Here is a 21,640-nt window from a genome sequence, read left to right as displayed (position 1 = left end):
ATTCCGACCAGCTGCGCGACGTTGCAAGTTATTGTATTTTTTGACAAATACATGTTGTTTCTACCTTGGTATGCACGAAGAAATCGCGAAATTTATCACGTAATAATGGTAATGTCGCTTTCACTGTCCAATCGCGATGTTTAAACACAATGTTGTACTCAGATTTGCAGTATACCACTGTATAACAAGGGACTTGAAGACCTTTTATACCCCCTACTGTCTTCAGGCGTCAGGATGGCTAAAGACGGGTCGACATGATAGCCGACTTTGAACTTATAGTCATGAAAGCGCATAAAAAATCTTTAACTTTTTATTGCTGATTAGTTATGAAAGTGCAAAACGCTGTTGTGAAAGTTTGGGTGAAGAGGGATCGCACTCCGGTGCTTCTGTCGGTGATGATGTTATACCTACGTGTGAAATTGGGAACCGTTTATATTAACTGTTGGTTCGAATTATCCCTTGGCAGTCCGGCATGTAAAGAAGCTGTCCTTGCTGCCCAATATGGTTGAAACGTACCACACAATCAATATCAGGACCGAATTCAGTGGACGAGTTTTTAATCCGGAGGTCAAACCATGGGTCGAAATCTAGAAATAAAGAGAGCATAACAAAGGACGCTTCAGATTTTAGAACTTGAATACCGTCTAATGTAAAAGTTTTGTAGTGAACCTTAGTATGCCAAAATTAAATTTTTTGAACAGTAAGGAATGACATGGCTGACTAGAAAATGATACAAAAGTTAAGGACGATAACTTGCTTGAGCTATATCATCAGCAGTAGTGTAGAGTGTTTTCCCTGCGTAAACTGATGATTTGCTATATCAGGCCTACGTTGAAAATATACTGTATCACTTCCATATTTCAAAACTGCTTTATTTTTTGCCCATATGCCACGTGGTTGGCTGTCCAGCATATTAATTATGCTCGTTTTATTTACTGTTGACAAGGAGCTAATGAACACTAGTAAAACTTGTGATTTCATTAGCGCATTTAGAATAAAATGCACTTGTTTTAGCATCAAACAGATATCCATGCCGGCAATGAAATATTACGACCGAATATTTGTACCTATTTTATCACTGCGAGCTCAGTTATAGCTCATCGATACACAAAGCTTTACGCTGGGCCAAATTCGATCGACGCTACATGTAGCAAGTGATGCATGCTGGAAAGGTAAATTTAGAAAAGTACTTTCTGGATGAGGTGTCTAGGAAGAAACGAACTTTTTTAGTGGCTTTCCGCATTTGTAACTTATGGTTCCGTGAAATTATCTGTTTTCGGGGCAGTGCAGATTGGCAGTGGAAGGGCAGTGGAAGCACAGCAGTATAGACGCAGTTTTTATTTATTTATTCAAATGCCTGACAGGCTCCTTTACATGGGAGCATTGTGTGAGTTTATGGGTGATAATAATATTAAATACTTACTTTGTGAGCTGAATTGTACTCAAGAATAAGAAAAGCAAGTTTTTTATATATATAGCGCAATGATTTCTACGGTAGGGAGTACATAGTAAAGTACGAGATTTAACTAAAGCAATACTTTGCGGTGTGTTCACGTATTTATCACGTTTTTCTCTCGCGGAGGTGAACAGTCAATACATACAGTGGCAGGAAACAGAATATTCAAGAAATGTTTGCTTGTGATCAAGCTTCCCATTCATCACACGTTCACTCTAGATGTGTCTCCGTGCGAAGGATTGTAAAGATAATTATACGGCAAAAGTTCGATAAAAGGCCAGGTTTTCATGTGGAGCGATGCTACATCTGGATCTTCGTAATTCTGGCAAGCTGTCAACAGTGTAGTGAAAACGCGCGTTTCAAGCACGGCTGGTTCATTTGTGGTGGCAATTTTTCCGGCATTCAACTACCAGTTTCTCGTGATAACTACTAGTTGTCTGGTCAGCTGCAACCATTCAACCAGGAAGGGTACTATACGACGGATGGTTACAATCTTAAATCCTCTTCTGCATTGCTCACAACTTTGTTTATCAAGCATGCTTTTTGGTTTCCGAAGATCAGCTTCGTCAGAAAATCTCAAGATTGCGAAGAACTTATAGAGGGTAAACTTTATTTTTTTTTGACGGCGGAAGCTTCAGTTTTCAATATTTTCTAAAAACGTAATAAACAATCTGAAGATAAGCATTTTGTGTTTGAAACTGCTGATTACATCACTAAGCTTTCATTAAACGCACTTTTTCGGTCAAATGCGCCTGCGAACACAGCACGGGAGCCGCGATATGAAAAATGGCCTTAAATATGTATACAGGGAATATGTAGAGCGTTCACCATCCGCTTACAATTGAGGACGATAACATCGGCATAAAACCTATACGTACTAATTTCTTTGCAGACGTCATGGGACGCATGTCCTTCCAACATCTGGCAACACAATTAGGGAATCCTGAACACACCCAATATGCTAAAAGGGCAACATTACCTAAGAGTTTAGGACTAAACTGGTGGTGCCGTGGATGAGTTCGACGGGAAGGTCACCACTTGTTCGTATATTGCTTGTACAGATGGCACCAACCAAAACTGCAGAGGGGGCGAAAATTGTGGCATATTTGTCACCCAGTGCCATCAGTTTGGGTGGTCGCAAAGAGAAGCGCCAAGGTGAGCAACCGTGTTCTACGGCTTTCTTTTTTTTGCGTATACGGTATCATAACAAAGGTGTAGTGTTATCAAGCACGCGTGATGTAACGTTACCAAGCCCACGTGCTGATATATAGCATGAGCAAGACAGATTTCACGTGTCGCACCCTTGCTATCATGTCCAGTCATGTGACCCTTTTCTGCTTCGTTATAAAACTAGCAACACCAAGCAATAAAGCGTTCTTTTGATCTGCCACTACCCGCCGGCTACGTTCAGTCACTTCAGTGGCGACGAGGATGGGATAGGGCCGGCTGGACGATGACAGCCTGGCCACCTGAGTTCGACGACACCCCCAGTAGCTGGAACACTTACCGGGTCCGTTTGGAAGCCTTTCTCGAGGGCCACAGCATCACAGATCCAGGGAAACAGCGTGCGCTTCTTGTGTCAGCACTAAGTGACAACGTGGTTCACGTACAGGCTCGTCCACTCTTAGGGTGAACACGGCTCACCGTGGCCGCGCTCCGCGGGGCGCCAGTGCGTCCGGCGCGGCGGCGCATCGAAGCTAAGCGGCGCAGGCGCACACGCACCTAGGGGAGGTGCTTCGCGTCGTCTGCTACAGCGCTGGAGCGCGCCGCCGCTTGCTTTGCTGTACACTTCGCTAGACCCAGGTGACTGAGTGCCCGAGGCGGCATGGCAGGAAGGCGCACTTCACTAACTTTAGCATTTTCCAGCTGGTTCCGTCTACAGCTTGTCAACAGCCTGCTAAATCAATATACATAAACAGAAGCAAGCTTCTCATCACATATGTCACGTAGCATGTTTTTCATATGTGATGAGGGTAAAAATTAATAATCATTTTTTCGCGCTCTTTATTAGGCTGGGGCCCTCTTATTTTACTCTCACAGCACTTGGTGTAGTGCATACCGAGGAACCTATTAGGCGCGCTCTTGGTTGGAGTCATCATGGGATGAGCGTAGCGCGCCGTTTCGCGCATGTCTTGATGCTAGAACGAATGTGCTTAATTGACTTAAGAAAGTGACCAAAACCCGCTATAAATTTCGCAGAAAGTTAGAGAGCGATTGTTTAGTCACGCATCATCATGTTTGCCATGGATTTTACCATTAAAGAGGCCAATGCTATTACTTCGACAACAACTAAGAAGTGATATCCGCTGCTTCGCACTGTCTTATTGACGCGTTAATGTCGCTGGTAGGAAAGCATGGAGCGCTTTACGCGATGTAGGAAAGTGCTCTCCCCGGCATAGCAACTGATTTGGCGGCGATTTTACTCCCCTTTTCATCTTTCTGCATCCTTTAAAAAAAACTAAATTCATTTTTGCTGTCACAGCTTGTATAAAATCACCGAAGCGGTGCCGGTCCTCTGACGGCTACCCGATGCGAGATGTCGCATTCTCATTTTGAGGAATCGTCGGTCAATTATTTGATTACATTGATTAGGTGAACTAAAACATATGGCGCCGACGTTTCTTTTTTTGTTTTTTTTTTCTCCTTGGAATCAATGCACGCCGCATGCGAATGCTGTTTCCGTCCGTTTCGAATAGGTAATTAAAGTGGAAAATCTATAATCTACATGTCTGTTTTCTAGTTTAAGTTACGCCTTGCCAGGTAATTAAGTCGTTATTTGCTTCTATTTCATTTCAGTACTTCCTCAGAATGGGCCATATGCATATTCTCACTAGCATATAATAATTTGCTAATTGTGCGGTATACGTCCCGAAGCGACACATGGAGTTACGCCATAGAGGTGGGCATCGGATAAATTTGGAGATTAGAAGGAATTTATTTTTTTTCCTTTGCTGTGCTGTGAGAGCAAAATAAGAGGGCCCCAGCCTAATAAAGAGAGCGAAAAAATGATTATTAATTTTTACCCTCATCACATATGAAAAACATGCTAAGTGACATATGTGATGAGAAGCTTGCTTCTGTTTATGTATATTGATCAAGCAGGCTGTTGACAAGCTGTAGAAGGAACCAGCTGGAAAATGCTAAAGTTAGTGAAGTGCGCCTTCCTGCCATGCCGCCTCGGGCACTCAGTCACCTGGGTCTAGCGAACTGTACAGCAAAGCAAGCGGCGGCGCGCTCCAGCGCTGTAGCAGACGACGCGAAGCACCTCCCCTGGGTCCGTGTGCGCCTGCGCCGCTTCGCTTCGATGCGCCGCCGCGCCGGACCCACTGGCGCCCCGCGGAGCGCGGCCACGGTGAGCCGTGTTCACCCTAAGAGTGGACGAGCCTGTACTTCAAGGCCAGTGCCAGTCAGAATCGGTGAACCAACTTAGCTATGAGGCCGTCGTACAGCAGCTGCACTTCGATCCTCAAGTCAACGAGATAGCAGCGAGCTATGCTTTTTTCATGTGGAACCAAGCGGAAGGCGAAAAGGTACGGGACTACATAATAGATCTGAGACGTCTTGCAAAAGATTGCAGTTTCGATAAGTTTTTGGATCGCATGTTGAGGGATCGGATTGTCTGCGGAATCCGTGATGAACAAGGTCGACGACACATGTTGTCTCAGAAGAAGTTGACCTTGGCGGAGGCCGAAGCTTTCGCTCTAGCAGCGGAAACCGCAGAAACAAATGTCCGGGCTATGCAAGAGAGGAGTTTCAACGACAACGGTGCTGCGAACTTCATACAGAAGCACAGGATAAATCCGCAGAAGTCCGGACGTGGGCATGGATCCATGACCGAGGCTACGCAATGCCCAAGATGTGGCTCGAATCATGTTTCGGAAGTGTGCAGACACAAGAAAGCGACGTGCTACAAGTGCGGCAGGACGGGACACCTGGCAAGGATGTGCTCTAGTGGTCGCGCTAACCCCTCAGGAACGTACGCTGTGAAAGAGTTAGACGGCAGTGACGAAAGCGGAGAAGAAATGCTCTACGCTTTGGTGGCTCACAGCTACAGCAGTAACGAGTCCGCATGGCCATTCGGAAGGGATTTCACCTTGGAAGGCCGAAAACTGCGCATGTTGGTGGATACAGGATCCACTATCAGCGTAATTCCAAGGACGGTATTCGAAAACCATCGCGAATGGTGGCCGACACTGGAGAAAACTTTACTGCGGCTGACATGCTTCCTGGGGCCTCTACCGGTCCTTGGCCGAGTGGCCATGAAAGTCGAATGCGATAATACGCAAGTATACAGCTCGCTGGTGGTAGTGGATTGCGACGGGCCTCTGTTGTGCGGCTGGAACACCATCCAAACCTTTCGGAGTGCTGGCATAGCGCTACTGGAAGAATGCGTGCCGCAGAGCGTAAATGTGGTTCACTGCGACGCAGCGACAGCGAAACTTTTGGCTAAATTTCCAGAAATTTTCGAGGAGAAGTTGGTGTGTTGCTAGGGGCGCCCGTGAAACTGCACAAAAAGGAGGGCGCTGTACCACGCTTTCTCAAGGCTCGACCAGTGCCGTACGCGCTTCGGGAAAAGGTGTCTGCCGAAATTGACCGCCAAGTACAGGAGGGAGTGCTTTCACAAGGGAGAGTTCCCGAGTGGGCTACGCCCGTCGTGTCCGTAGTGAAGCGAAACGGTGATATTAGACCGCTCGGCGACTTCAAGCTAACCGTTAATCAGGTGACACATCTGGAACGGTACCCGTTACCGAAAATTGAAGACATCTTCGCATGTTTATACGGCGGGGATTTGTTCACCACTTTGGATTTGCGGCATGCGTATAATCAACTTCCACTGGACGACGAGGCACGAGAAATGGTCGTGTTGAACACACACAAAGGGTTGTTTGCATACAACCGCCTCACGTTCGGAATTGCATCGGCTCCGGCTTTGTTCCAGCGACGCCTCGAGTCCGTTCTGCAAGGCCTCCCTCCCGCACGTCAAGGTGTACTTGGATGACATTATTATAGCCGAAAAGCAGAACGACAACTCAACTCTAGTGGTCGCGCTAACCCCTCAGGAACGTACGCTGTGAAAGAGTTAGACGGCAGTGACGAAAGCGGAGAAGAAATGCTCCAGACGCTCTCCGCCAAGTCCTCGAGCGGCTGCGCGACAATGGACTCAAGTTGAACCATGACAAATGCAGGTTCCGCGAGAAGCAAGTTTCGTTTTTGGGCCACAAGATCGACGCAACTGGCCTGCACGCTCCTGAGAATATGGAAGCCATCACCGACGCACCAAGACCGGAGACGGTGAGCCAGCTAAAATCCTTTTTGGGATTGCTCACTTATTACGCCAAGTTTTTGCCTAACCTTGCAACCACCTTAGTCCCACTCTATAGGCTGCTGGCTAAAGGAGTTCAATGGCAATGGAAAACCGAACACGAGAAAGCCTTCCAGGCAGCCAAGCGCGATATGGTGGCAGCGGAACTACTCGTGCACTACGACCCCGAAAAGCCGTTGAGGCTTGAATTCGATGCCTCGTCAGTTGGAGTTGGCGCGGTGCTGTCACACTGAATTGGGAACACAGACTATCCCATATCGTTCCGTTCGAGGGCACTGACACCTGCGGAGCGGAATTACTCGCAATTGGAGAAAGAAGCATTGGCCATGGTGTTCGGCGTTACTAAGTTTAGAGATTACTTGTTGGCGAAGCATTTTACTCTGGTGACGGATCACAAACCACTGACTGGACTGTTTCACCCGGAGAGGCCGATACCGCTCATGGCAGCAGCGAGAATTCAACGATGGGCATTGCTACTGTCGGCTCACCATTATGACCTCGAATACCGCCAAGGACAGCTGAATGCTAACGCAGACGCTCTCAGTCGCCTTCCACTGCCGTGCTTAGGTGACCGAGGAGGGCAAGAACCAATGGAATACGTGCTTTATACGCGGAGCCTAAATTCCATGACCCTTTCCGCTCAGCACTTAGCGGAACTGAGCCGATCGGATGATACGCTGCGTCAGATCAGGGGGTGGATCACACATGGCTGGTCGCGGCAGTTATCGGTGGCACAGCAGCACCTGATGCCGTACTTTTCTCGCCGTAACGAGCTCACAGCCTGTCACGATCTGCTTTACTGGGGCCATCGAGTAGTGCTGCCAGAGGCGGCGCGACGATGCATGCTAAAGGAACTGCACGAAAGTCACCCCGGTATCAGTGCCATGAAGCGCACAGCGCGAGCGCTTTTTTGGTATCCTGGACTAGATAGGGACATCGAAGTGTTGGTTAAAAGCTGCCCTCAGTGTATACAATGTTGGTCCATGCCAGCTGCTGAAGTTCCGTCTCCATGGCCGTCGAGCAAACAAACCATGGTACAGGTTGCATATGGACTTCGCGGGCCCCATCAGTGGCTTCCAAGTTTTTTGTGTTGGTGGATGCCGAGACGAAGTGAATTGAGGCCATACCTTTGAAGACCGCCACAGCGGAAACGACCATTCAAGTACTTCAAGTTATTTTCGCACGTTTTGGCCTGCCCTACTGCTTAGTATCTGATGACGGACCAGTTTTCAAGTGCCACTCTGTCCAGTTTCTTGAAGGAAAGCCAAGTGAAACACATCAGAACAGCCCCATACCATCCTCAGTCAAATGGGTTGGCGGAACGGGCTGTACGGACAGTAAAGGAAGGGCTTCGGAAGAATCCGGCAGGTACATTGCAGGAGCGACTAATCAAGTATTTATTTCGTTATAGAACGACACCATTGGAAGAAGGAAAATCGCCCGCCGAACTGCTGTTGGGCTTCCGTCCCCGAACCAGGCTGACAGCTTCACTGACAGACAAAAAGGTGACAGGAAATGATTGTTCCGGCGAACCTGTTCTAGGAGCAGCACCAACACGATATCAACCTGGCAGGCAAGTATGGTCACGCCAGTTTCAGTCTGCTCGGTAGTGTATGCCGGCGACAGTAGTGTCCACGACGGGAGCACGCATGGTTACATTGGAAACACCGGAGGGACCACAGCGGCGCCACCTAGACCAACTCCGGCCGCGGCTCGGCACAGGGTCGTCACCTAGCAAGCCGAGCAAAGTCCAGACCTGCGACGAAGCTCAGTGCAGCGCCGAGCAGGCCGCAGCTCATGAAGGTTTGGACGCACGGGTTGTCGGCTCTCAAGCCGAAGACCAACAGCCACCACGTCGTTCGACTCGCCTACGGAAGCCCCCAGACCGTCTCACTTACTCCAGCTTAGGGGGAAGGGATGTAGTGTTATGAAGCACGCGTGATGTAACGTTATCAAGCCCGCGTGCTGATGTATAGCATGAGCAAGCCAGATTACACGTGTCGCACCCTTGCTATCATGTCCAGTCATGTGACCCTTTTCTGCTTCGTTATAAAACTAGCAACACCAAGCGATAAAGCGTTCTTTTGATCTGCCACTACCCGACGGCTACGTTCAGTCACTTCAAAAGGTTTCGAGTGTTTCTCGGAAACTAATAGCTGCAGCATCAGCGTCAGTTGTGCGAATATAAGTATACAGCAAATATGTGACTCCGCATCCATATGGCCCCTTTTTCGGTTCTCTTAGAAATAGTGCCTCGCTCTCATGAATTTAAAGACGCACTCACCGCCATACAAGCGTCTGACCATAACGATTCCACAGCTTCCATTTACGCTCGTGTACACGAGCTCTTCCACAGCGGAGAATAGGATATCTGGAATAAGAGATGTCAACACATGAGAAAATACTGAGTACAGCTAACGGGCGCTGCTGGGTAATTGATTAAATTGTAAGAACTATATAAAATCGACAGACAATGAAGCCAAATTTAACAGGGATAAGCGGGTTAGTTGGTGGTCGTTATTGGAATGCATAATGTAACCGCACAAAAACAAGGGACAAAGAAGGGACACAGAAGACAGGCGCGGAAAAATGAAGAATTTCTAAAAAGTCGTCCACACTTACATCACATGCGTTCTGAAAGGCCACAGGGCCGTAGTCATCAATGGAATCTCTAATGGCGCATAGCAATATATCTTGTGGAATGGAATAAAATAGGTCAATCACATCAATGGAAAACGAAAACAACGGTTCCCTCGAGCCTTCATGTTCACGAAGAAATGCGATAAGCGCCTCAGAATTCCTCATCATGAACGGGCCATCAAATCTGAGCAAGCGAAAGTGTTTCTGCAGAAACTTAGAGACCATCCCCTGCCACGTGTCACGTTCCGATACGATGGCTCGGAAAGGAATGCCTTCTTTATGCGTTTTCGCGGAGAAGAAAATGCTAAGCGCTCCGCTCTTCGCACCCTTGATACCCAAACCAAGATTTTTCAGGTTACACCTATCACATAGACCCAACGCTAGCTTTTTTAGCTTAGCGGCAGTGCGTCTTCATGGAAACATATTTTGCGACAGCTTCCCCCGCTTTCTGACGAAATAAAGAATTTGGTAAAAACGTGAAACTACCTTCTTTATCAGAAACCATTAAAGCCAGATCATTCGGCTTTAGGTACTCGACAGTTCGCTGAACACACGGTCGCGGGTTTGAATGCCGGCCACGGCGGCCACATTTCGATGGGGGCGAAATGCGAAAACACCCGTGTGCTTAGAATTAGGTATCCGTTAAAGATCCCCAGGTGGTCGAAATTTCCGGAGTTCTCCACTACGGCGTGCCTCATCACAGAAAGTGGTCTTGGCACGTAAAACCCCATAATTTAATTTTAATGAACTTTCTTTCTCGGTTTAGGTAGCATGTTTAGGGATGGCGAAATCACGAAAGATGTCGAGGTAATCCGCCTTGAAACAGACGCACTTATCTGAGCTTTCTTGCAGCAGAAAATGCTTTCTATTTGTGCTGCAGCAATCAACGAACAGCCTTCTGGACCTCATTGAAACTGCTGAAGTGGTGGCCACCCAAAAACTCTTGCTGTGGTCCAAACAAATGATAGTTACATGAATAATGGAGATGACCACTCTGTCGTCACTACGTTGAGCTTGAAATCTAGCGTGAATTTCTGTCTCTTTTAGACCATCGTTAATGAGACACTGAATACTTTTTGTTAAGGAATTGCCATCACAGGCTCTTGTGCCATCTTGCTTAACACGTCACTATAGTGCCAAGCGATGTCGCGCCCCACGGCCACTAGTCTCCCGTCAAGGCATCACTAACACATGGCGCTAGTTTGTCTTTGTGTGCCCGTACTGAGAGAAATACTCGTTTTGCTTAAACGACTCTCGTCATAGAAGTGACAGATGCAGTAGAAATATAAGCAGTCATAGATGCATTGAGGAACCTGAGTGCAAGAAGGATTTGTAAATTTGTTACAGCTACACTATTATTTTACAATAAAGAGACAAAACGCCTATTTACATGTCTCCAAAGTCAGACTCAATTTCTCCGGTGCTATCGCTCGTTGCCGGGAAGACCGAGAGAAAAAGAAAAAAAAATTAAGGGGTTAACCATGTTGCAGCTCGTTTTCTGCCCTACACTGGAGTACACGAATAGGAGAATAAAACGAAAAAGAAAAGGAATTAATGCACGAACTTGCACACCCACATTCGCTGTGCATTCAAAGGCTGCCACACAGCCCTATTCTCTTTGGAATGTGCAGCAGTGCACTGGTTGCTTCCTGTATGAATGACAGTCGCGTCTATGTTCTCCAGATTTTTTTGTGAGTGCTCTGTCCTCTGGTATGCTTAAAACAGCAATATAGTCTACCTGATGCTGTATTCGACATTAAGAATAAGAAAAGAAGATGGCGAGTTACGATAATACTTTGATGAAGTATCGTACCTGCTAGATAGGAAGAGATAGGTAGCAGGATCAACACGGACCGTCTTGACGTGCCCTAAGTTTTGCCTTGTCAAAACTGAAGACAGTATACGTATTTCATAGTAAACACCTGAAAACCTTAATAAAAAAACTCTCGGAGTAGGTCTGAGGATTCGCATGGAGAAAACTAAGCTAAAATAAATGTCCTAGAAAGAGTACGAGAGGTTGTGATTCGTATACAGCCTGTAGAAACTTTGCAAGATACGAGAAGCAGTAAAGCTCCTGGTCACTGTCCAAGTAAAGCTGTACCGGACTTTTAGGAACCAATATGGGTTCTTGTTAGCACTGCTTCTGTAAACGAAGAATGGTTCGTTTCAATATGACCGATTCAGCAGTTTCCAACGAGTCAATTCGAACTAGGAAGGATGCTGTTCAATATGTGCAGTTAACAACGCCAAGGCACTGGTCCGAGACATTGTGAAGAAGAAACTGTGAATGTCATGCTACTATGAATAAGGAAAGGCGCAGTTCACAATGTGAGGTTTAAAATGTGCAACTAAATGTTCACGTCAAGGAACTATGAAGATAGAATTGGGAAGGCACTGTAACAAAGGAAAAATGCCAAGGCACTGGGAACCACAGACTATGCCGATCGAATTGCGCAGTTAACACGCCAATGCTTTGTTCGCTGGCACAAAGAAGGAAGTGTGGCGGAATTGTGTATAAGGAACTGCGGAGGCACTGTGAACAAAAAACGGTGCAGTTCGCAATGTGCGGTTCAACAGGCCAAGGCAACATACCAAGGCACTGTAAATAAATAAAAAAACTGAAAAGCACCGCGTAGAAGGAACTAAGGAAATAAGGAATGACGCTGTTCCTAATGTGCATTCAAAATATTAACGCACTGTCAAAAAGCAGTGTTAAGAACAAACTCGGAAGGCATTGTGCTCTAGGCACAGTGCCAATGCACTGCGGGCGAGCAACTGTGCAGTTCACGATGCAATGTTAAAAATGTGCCGTTCAGAATACCAAGGCATTGCGGCAAAGCAGTGTCAACAAGGAACGATTTTGGGCCCTGTGAACAAGGAAGAGTGCTGTCTCAATCTGCAAATGTTTTTTCAATTATCACCTCCTGACACTTTGCGTTGTTTCTGTTCGAGTGTGGTGTTGTATTCGACCCATTGTATTCGACGCATTGCCTACAGAGCGCATGCCGGCGTCAACTGCAAACTACAGATGAGCATCATTCTACAGAAGCTTTTAACCAGCATGAGCACTGAAATGCGCTCCTGTAAAGCGTCCCTACGGGAGAGCGTCGTTTCAAAGCCGAGAGGACCCATTCTTCTGAAGCGACTGGCTCGCACCGCCATTGTAAACGTCGTCTTCCATGACCTACACCTCCTGCAACGTAATTTAGCGCAGTTCTTCATACAACAAAGACGGCTAGACGATTCCCAGGACTGTTACATAAAATTAATTCGCAAAGGAGTGGTATAAATCAATTGTACAACCACTGCAGGCACCAAAGCCAACTCCTTGGAGAGCCAGGTAATTGCCAATACATTGAACGAAGCTAAATTCAAAGATAGCAGGAGTGCTGCTCCTTCAAGCGGACATGCTGTGCCATTCACTTCTTTCCTCCTCTCTCTGGGACAATGAGCACTGTGTTCTTTATTTATTTTATTTATTTATTAGTTGCCTGCATCTCCCCGTAGGGCATTACAGCAGGGAGTTTACAAACTTGAATCAATACATCAACAAATTATTTCAACGCGTGGTAAAAAGCATCATTTTGTGTAATATATACAATGGTCGATTGCAACCTGTTCCAATCTCGAACAGTTCTAACAAAAAAAGAATAACGGATCACTTTTTGCTCGATGAATGAACGCACATGGGTTGTCATGCTCTCTCTTCAGACAAGAGAAAATGACGCCGTTGGTCCACTTGACTGCGGCATGACGTGACCGCTTTACCTGGTGTCAATAATTGGGGAAGACAAACGATATTTATGCAGCATCTTTTGTGTTGTGTGTTCTATGAGCCGACATTTATTGTACTGCGTAATCCTGCCGCATTGAGTATCTGCATATATACCGACTCTAATTCCTCCTGTTAGTAAATAAATAAAGCAATTTTCTCTTTTCTAAACCTCCTAACCTCTCAACTTCACACCAACAAGCCACTTTCATCATGAACATACGGGTGACCACGATGGCCAGTTTAGCCTCTGGGTACGCCATAATAATTTCAATTCACTAAATGAAAAGTTAGCTACCACCTTTCCAGATAATCAGACGGTGTCTAACATCTCTGAAAAGTGCGATTTCTTACCGCGCACTTCAAGTTTGGAATAAAGGTTGTGAAGAACTGTTGGCAGTGTTTCACAATGCCAAGATATTGTTCAAGGGGAACCTCCGTATGGGTTCGAAAACCTCAAATAATGCTGTGGTGTTTTATCCGAAATGCTGTCCCAGCAAACGAGCTTTCATGCGAAGCTAAATTACGGAAAGATGTGCAATTACATAGTTTTCAAGAACAGTTCTTCGCTGGGCATCATAATTACGAGAAGAAAAATAACTGGCGGTTAATTATTAGCTTTGCAAAGTTTGATGCTGTTGCATACTACGACTGACAATGTCTGGGTCTGAAACTTTACAGCTGCCGAGAATCTTGAGATGGTAATGCTTAACAGTGAGACAAGAATGCAGCGGTCTGGATTGCAGAAGAAACTCGGTTTGGTGATATGGCAGTTGATAATAAAATAGTGAAATCGAGATGGGCCGGCAAGGTAATGCGAGAATCATCTGCCTTTCTTCTTTTGGAACAACAGTACTGGCGCCGAAAGTTTCTGGTGCCACTTCAAGTTTGGAATAAAGGTTGTGAAGAACTGTTGGCAGTGTTTCACAATGCCAAGATATTGTTCAAGAGGAACCTCCGTATGGGTTCGAAAACCTCAAATAATGCTGTGGTGTTTTATCTGAAATGCTGTCCCAGCAAACGAGCTTTCATGCGAAGCTAAATTATGGAAAGATGTGCAATTACATAGTTTTCAAGAACAGTTCTTCGCTGGGCATCATAATTACGAGAAGAAAAATAACTGGCGGTTAATTATTAGCTTTGCAAAGTTTGATGCTGTTGCATACTACGACTGACAATGTCTGGGTCTGAAACTTTACAGCTGCCGAGAATCTTGAGATGGTAATGCTTAACAGTGAGACAAGAATGCAGTGGTCTGGATTGCAGAAGAAACTCGGTTTGGTGATATGGCAGTTGATAATAAAATAGTGAAATCGAGATGGGCCGGCAAGGTAATGCGAGAATCATCTGCCTTTCTTCTTTTGGAACAACAGTACTGGTGCCGAAAAAAGAAAGCGCAGTTGAAAAGGGCTTTTTGTTTACTGTGACCGCAAGTTATTGCTAGACATCCGATGTCACTCGTTAACTGTTAATATTTTAGCCACATCTTAATAAATTTCGAATATATTGCCTAAAAAAAGTAGCAGTAGCAAATACGAAATTAAAAACAGTCAGTGCATGACAAGACTTGCCTTGAGGGCCGACGAACATCCTGTTCTCATGCTCCGGGCTAAACTCTCCCATCATTTCCTCTGTTATTCTGTCCAGGCATAAAAAAACACACATAATCACGTGCGCTATATAGTTTACTAAATGAAAACATCTTACTTGGTGATGCCCGAGAAATATGACCTGTGGAACAGGATGAACGGGTCCGTCAAATTGTACATTACGTCAACCCTACAGGGAAGCGTGACATACGAGGTCGTGTTGTATGCCCAGATGGGCTCCGGCGTGTGCACAAACTGGAGTAAGAAAGGAGTCAATGATATAAAAATTTTCGTCTCAGTAGTATAGCTTAACTAGTCATGTGAAATCCTGAGCGTTTGCAAAGATCTATTATTTTCATAGAAGGGCTTAGTCTTGTTATTCAGGCTTGTTATGATATCACTGCTGCTAAATAATTCATACATATTTATCGAAAACGGTCCATTTACTGAAGTTCTATTTCTAGAGATTATTTGGTCATTAGTAGGCATTCGGGAGCGCGATGCGTACTTCACAAGAATACTTCGTGAAAAAATTGACATCTATGGCAACTGCTAATCTCGGACTGCCTTCACTCAGGAGAATTTCTTTGTGTTACGGACCAAATATCTTCGTTCATATGGATTGGCTGGCTTTAGATGCAAAATATATGAACTCTTAAACTGATTGTAAGTGACACTGAGTACTTTTTGATTTTAGGATAAAGAAAACACACTCTCTGTTGTAGACGATGTGCCAGCTTGCGGTTATTGTATAACCAAGACTTCTATCTTAAACTGAATTAGAAAATAAAGATGTAGTTGAAATTGAACTTCAAATCTAAAGCAAGAGGATCCAATAAAAAGGGAGTCTTGTGTTATTTGTATTCATGAGTGTTCATAACTCCGCACAAGTTGGAACATTGGGACACTGATTGCCCGAGAGCAATGTCAAACAAGCAACCAGTTGGTGCATGTTTTCTACTCTTGATGCGGCCTTCTCTGTGTGTGCACAAACACACACACACACACACACACACACACACACACACACACACACACGCACAAGCACACACACAGACACACACACACACACACACACACACACACACACACACACACACACACACACACACACACACACACACACACACACACTAAAATATGTGTCACTTTCATACTGCCCTATAAGGAAGTGAAGAGTCAAAGCACCTGTTTTGTGCATTCGGATCGCTTGATACATTTGAATTTTGACAAACTTCACAGATGCAAACTCTCTGATCCTCGGCGCTATTCTCGCCATCCACGAGCTACTGCTTTGTGACGTTGTCTTTGAGTGTGCTGTTTGGCATGCACTTATACGTTACTCCATAGTGTATTGACGCGGCATCGCGAGGTCTTCTTGCCTGTGTGTGTATAATCAGCAGCGTGAAGGGGCACTTTGACAAGCGAACAGAAACAAAGGCTTATTTGCATACTTTGAGAAATATCGAAATCAAATTAAGCACATTGGCACGAACTTTAGATTAGAGAATGAAGTCACAGGATCACCCTTCAAGGCTTGACGCATCTGTTTACATCAGTCATTAGTCCATTCCTTCCCACGGTTGTAAATCAATGACCGGTAGTCCTCTTTTAGAGGTTCTCAGAAGCTTGCGGTATAGCAAAGATAGAGATGGGAAGCCCACTGAGCCACGCGGTTTATTTTCTTGAAAGCGTCACTGTGCATCAAGTGGTTTGGGCGTATTGCCACTACCATCACTACCACTACCGATTGCTACCACCATAAGTGATTCATCGTAATACAATTAGCATTCCTAGAAATGTTCACGCAGTTTTCGGTATATTTGTTTGTCTCAGCACTAAGTGGTGCAAACTGCCACAAGTGTTGACGCGCATTAAAACAACATCATTTGCTGTCACTTTCAGTGAACATCAGCGCCAAACACCTTCGCCTGAATGCAACATCGCCGACGCTCAATTAAGGCATCATGATACGTTCCTTCTAGACATTGTTACAGAGTAACGAGAAAGGAAAGGGCTGAGCGAGCGCGTGCTTGGAGGAACGGTGGTTAAAGTGGCTAAACAACGTTGGCGTGGTACCTCTGGTCGAGTCGGACCTTGGAAGTAAGGTCGAAGCAGTCCAACGCTCCAGTAAGCTTAGCGTATGGGGGCGAACCACTGGAAATCACTGACCACATTAAAATCCTGGGCGTAACATTTTCTAGTAATATGCTTTGGAATAAACACACTGACACTGTTTTGATAAAGTTAACACGTGTAGTTGGCGTCTTAACTCGCCTAAGAACATGTCTGCCATTCAAGGTCAAGCTTCTTTATAATTCGCTTTTTTACTCTCATCTAAATTACTGTTTATTGGTTTGGGGCTCAACTACTCAAACTAACTTGCAGAAACATATAGTCCTCCATAAAAAATTATCAGACTGCTTCATGACTTACTATATAACAGCCATACACATAGCTTTTTCGAAAGTACAACTATTATACCAGTAAAAAAAATTTTATGACTATAAGCTAACACTGGCCTTCAAACGCGAAGTACTTGAAAATAGAATGTTTCTACGCGACTTATCATCACTAAAAGAGACCATTTCCGTACAAATTACCCGTCACAAAGAAAAACGGAATGTTATAAGCGCTCGGGCTAACTACTCCACAGAAAACCTGTCCTTCACCCTGCCCACTCTCCTGAATAATTACAACAAAAGTACCACTGACATTTTAAAGATAACTAATGCTGCAATACGGCAACATTATGTATAAGGTATTGAGTCTTTCTTATCGGATGATTTTTGTTTTCATTCCTAGTGTCCATTTCGGTGCCTATGTATGTGTTCGGTGTTCCTTCCTGTAACCTTTTTACTGCCGCCTTGTAGAGTGGGCTGCGGGCCCCTGTCAAGCTGCCGTTTATTCAAGCAGCTTTTACCTGCAGCCTTCTCTATCTTCCTTGATGGGAAATAAACGTTATTATTATTATTATTATTATTATTATTATTATTATTATTATTATTAAAGCTGAAACGAAAGTTAGGTAGACTTTGACAATGTGCTTTGACGCTTAGCTATATCCGCCGACACTTCTGTACCAACGCTCCCTAAACCTAATACTATGGTGCGAAGAGCGGACAAAAAGTAGAGGAGAACCAGAGGTGGGAGATGAGGGAGAGCACCATGTAACGCTGTAAATTTCATCAGAGTATCTGCAGTATCTGCAGATACTCATCAGAGTATCTGCAGTTGATAGGTTCAAAGGACTCTTGCCCTATTGCAATATTTATTTGCTCCACGACTACCACATCCACTAGTCCGATATGGGACATATAAGATCCCATGCAAACACCATCTATCTATCTATCTATCTATCTATCTATCTATCTATCTATCTATCTATCTATCTATCTATCTATCTATCTATCTATCTATCTATCTATCTATCTATCTATCTATCTATCTATCTATCTATCTATCTATCTATCTATCTATCTATCTATCTATCTATCTATCTATCTATCTATCTATCTATCTATCTATCTATCTATCTATCTATCTATCTATCTATCTATCTATCTATCTATCTATCTATCTATCTATCTATCTATCTATCTATCTATCTATCTATCTATCTATCTATCTATCTATCTATCTATCTATCTATCTATCTATCTATCTATCTATCTATCTATCTATCTATCTATCTATCTATCTATCTATCTATCTATCTATCTATCTATCTATCTATCTATCTATCTATCTATCTATCTATCTATCTATCTATCTATCTATCTATCTATCTATCTATCTATCTATCTATCTATCTATCTATCTATCTATCTATCTATCTATCTATCTATAAACATCTATGTATATATATAAGCGTGCTTCGCAAATTTCACACACATACAGTGGTTTCTACTTTAAAACTCCAAATGCTAAACTGTACAGTATAGCTGTGTGGGTATAGTTACACGAGGAAGAAGGAATTGACAGACGTGGGTTTGAGATGATAGCAAGCCTGACCGAGGGTCACGCTCATGTAATTGAGACCCGTCGAACATGCATGTGCCCCTCTTTCTTGCTATGCTTAAACGGTGCTAACGTCATCTAGTTCCCGTGCCGAAGGGATACTCTTCTGCCCAAAGTGGAAAGACAGCGTATTGTAAATTACGTCTTCAAGGGGTGTACGGTAGCGCGATTAAGATACGGGACAAAAGAAGACACACAGGGACACACACAGCGCTTGTGACTTCTTTTGTCCCGTCTTTCAATTGCGCTACCGTACACGCCTTGAAGATGCATTACCAACAAGCGCACATTGAAACCCTCGTGTAAATTAAGTTCTGGATCTTTTTTTCGCATGTTAAACTTGTCGACACAAGTCGCACTTGCAATTTGAACGATAGTAAGACTGTTTTGACATCATTTTGATAAAAATCTACAGGAAAAATAAAATTGATTCGTCATCCCGGCCCCGCGAAATTTGATGCCCAGTCAAGCTGCTGAAAATCACCACAACTGCTGAGGGGGATATGAAAATCTTCGTTGGTCAATTCCTCCTCTGGCTCGTTATTCAGCCGCAGGGAAATGGTGACGGGCGCCTTTCTCCCGTGGTGGAATTCCGCGGCAATACGACCAACAGTAGCATGCCGCTACTGGTCGTATGGCTGTTTCTTTTCTCTTTGCACCTCCTCTTATTCACACTGCTTCTCGGGTGGCTTGTCTAGGCGTTGCCTACCCGTACCGGTGCAGCAACAATGAATTAAGTTGCTAGGCTGGTCCTTTTATGTATGAAAGGGTAGTGACGTCATTCTCCACGTGACAGGCTGCCATCGGCATTGCAGCTTGTGCAACAGTAATCGTTACCGGGAAGCGTATGCGACGAGCGTTACATGCTTTCCATAGTTAGCAGGAGCTCTTTATTATCAACTATGTGATTTGGAAGCTTGTTTTGTGCTTGTTTTTGAAACGAATGCTGTATGGCGCATGCGTGATATCGAAGAACATATGCACTTTTTGCTTCAATCGCTGAAGGTTTCCTACTTTCCGTGAGGACAATGCCGAGAAAAATCCGGACCTGCTAAAAGTTGAGAGCTTGCTGCAAAATATCCCCAACATATTACAGTAAAAAGACGTCTTGTTTTTGCTGACAATATGAAGTGCTTACGATATCAGTTGATGCTAGAATTTGGGTAATGGTACAACTTCAGGACTCAGCAATCCAGGATGTTACCGATTGTACAACGGAGAAGGAGACGGAGTTGTAGCACTGAACGTGATCTGTACATAGCACCAAAAAGCGTTCATGGACAGTTAGTAATGGGCCGTTATCGCCACTTACTAGGAGACGGAGATTTTAGATGGCGTCGAAATTAAATCTGCCTGTGAGGACTCCTTGGTTACAAGGCAAGGATATCTCGACGGTAATGATGAAAAAGCCGAAGCAATTGCAAGAGTCGGAAACACTTCATGGTCACCATGTTTTGAACCTTACTTTTGGCATGTTTCTTCGAAATACAATTTTGATGTTTCCGGCAGTCAGATGACGGGCACTCATAACATTCCTTAAATGCCGTGGTTTGAATATGGCCTTATGCACTTGAATTGAAATCCCCCACAAGGAAGAATGCGGCAAACGGATTTATTTAAATGTAGAAACTGAATTATGTAAGAGCCCTACCCAGTTGATCTCGAAGCTGGCATTCTAAAGAAAATAAAGGAAAACAAGGAAGCCATCCAGCATAGCGTGGTATCCTTTTATGAGGTCGGCGTGTTTTACAAATACATTCAAGCGAAACATGTCCATTGGTTCCATGTCGCGATTCATTTAATTACGCGGAACAGCGGTGGGCTGACTTGTACTACTTTGCTGGTCTATTCGATGATACAGGCCTGTTATAGACACAAAATGCCCGAGTGGTTAGGTAAAGGAAGCCTCGCTTTAATATTTGACATGCCAAATTAGCAGCACGTTATGACATCTATGGGTACACACAGACTAAAAACTACTAATACCAGTTTGGATGTGAATAAGAATATAATTAGCGAGGCCGTCGTAATGAAGATATTTCGGGCTAGAAACGTCCGTGTCTCTGCGCGCTCAGTGCTGAAAGTGACATGCATTGATCATTGCGACAAGAAAGCGATTACCTTCTTAATATCATAGTCTTCGCTTTCATATGGTGACCGACCAACGCTCTGGCACTGCAGGACTGCAATAAGAATTGGAAAGATCAGTAGTGCAAGAAAGAGCATTTGCGTTTCACTTTCTCCAACGGCGATTGTATTACTGGGTTTGTTGCAACTGCTTCAGACGCCACCTGTTGCTAACCGACGCTTCCATCTGACACAATTGAATGTCACGACGCGGTTATGTGTGTTGCATTTAACGAGGCTACTGAGGAAGAATGCTCCATTGTAGGACTTATATGCATGAGCATCACGTCTTGAGGCCGAGGTGTTTTTTTACGATTTTTAATCCTGAATATTATGGTACTTGGAAGGATCATGTGAACAAAGAGAATGGGTTTAGGTTTCGTTCACGATTGTGCGCGCAGATAGCTTTGCGTGACTATGACCACATGGCTATATTTTGTGAGCTTACGTAGGTTTTACAGGTATCCCACGCAGGTTGTTTATAACAAAGGTGACAGATCCGCTCAGCCTCCTTTCCGAGGAAATGACAAAAGAAGTTTAAGCAAAAATACTCATTGATATAAAACTTACGATAACTCGGATAACTTATTCTGAAATAAAGGTGTTTCAAGAAAAAATCGATCCATTTATTACAAATATTATTAATTTATTTATCGAATATTTTAGTGAAACATTTGCTGACATGACTCTACGTTCATAATTTGCTTCAAGCT

At 44.4% G+C, this 21,640-nt stretch overlaps 1 protein-coding gene across 1 annotated transcript; it reads right to left on the bottom strand.

The window, feature by feature from the left end:
• Positions 1 to 296: 296 nt before the first annotated feature.
• LOC135897101 (uncharacterized) lies at positions 297 to 21,077 on the bottom strand. Its single transcript, XM_065425674.2, has 5 exons — positions 20,922 to 21,077; positions 14,899 to 15,035; positions 14,763 to 14,830; positions 9,064 to 9,150; positions 297 to 587 (listed from the first exon to the last, which is right to left on the bottom strand). Exons 1-5 carry the CDS (start codon positions 21,024 to 21,026, stop codon positions 436 to 438), a joined length of 549 nt encoding a protein of 182 aa, XP_065281746.1. The 5' UTR covers positions 21,027 to 21,077; the 3' UTR covers positions 297 to 435.
• Positions 21,078 to 21,640: the final 563 nt, after the last annotated feature.

The sequence above is a fragment of the Dermacentor albipictus genome, chromosome 7 (genome assembly GCF_038994185.2).
Source record: "Dermacentor albipictus isolate Rhodes 1998 colony chromosome 7, USDA_Dalb.pri_finalv2, whole genome shotgun sequence".
Lineage (NCBI taxonomy): Eukaryota > Metazoa > Arthropoda > Arachnida > Ixodida > Ixodidae > Dermacentor > Dermacentor albipictus.
This window is presented reverse-complemented; position numbering and strand designations above follow the sequence as displayed.

Excerpts from the sequence above, each read along its gene's own strand:
- LOC135897101 (XM_065425674.2), bottom strand. The coding sequence starts at position 21,026 with ATGCTCTTTCTTGCACTACTGATCTTTCCAATTCTTATTGCAGTCCTG. Across the intron at positions 14,831-14,898 it reads TATTTCTCGGGCATCACCAA|AATAACAGAGGAAATGATGG; the intron begins GTAAGATGTTTT and ends ATGCCTGGACAG. Across the intron at positions 588-9,063 it reads GGTCAGACGCTTGTATGGCG|ATTTCGACCCATGGTTTGAC; the intron begins GTGAGTGCGTCT and ends CTTTATTTCTAG.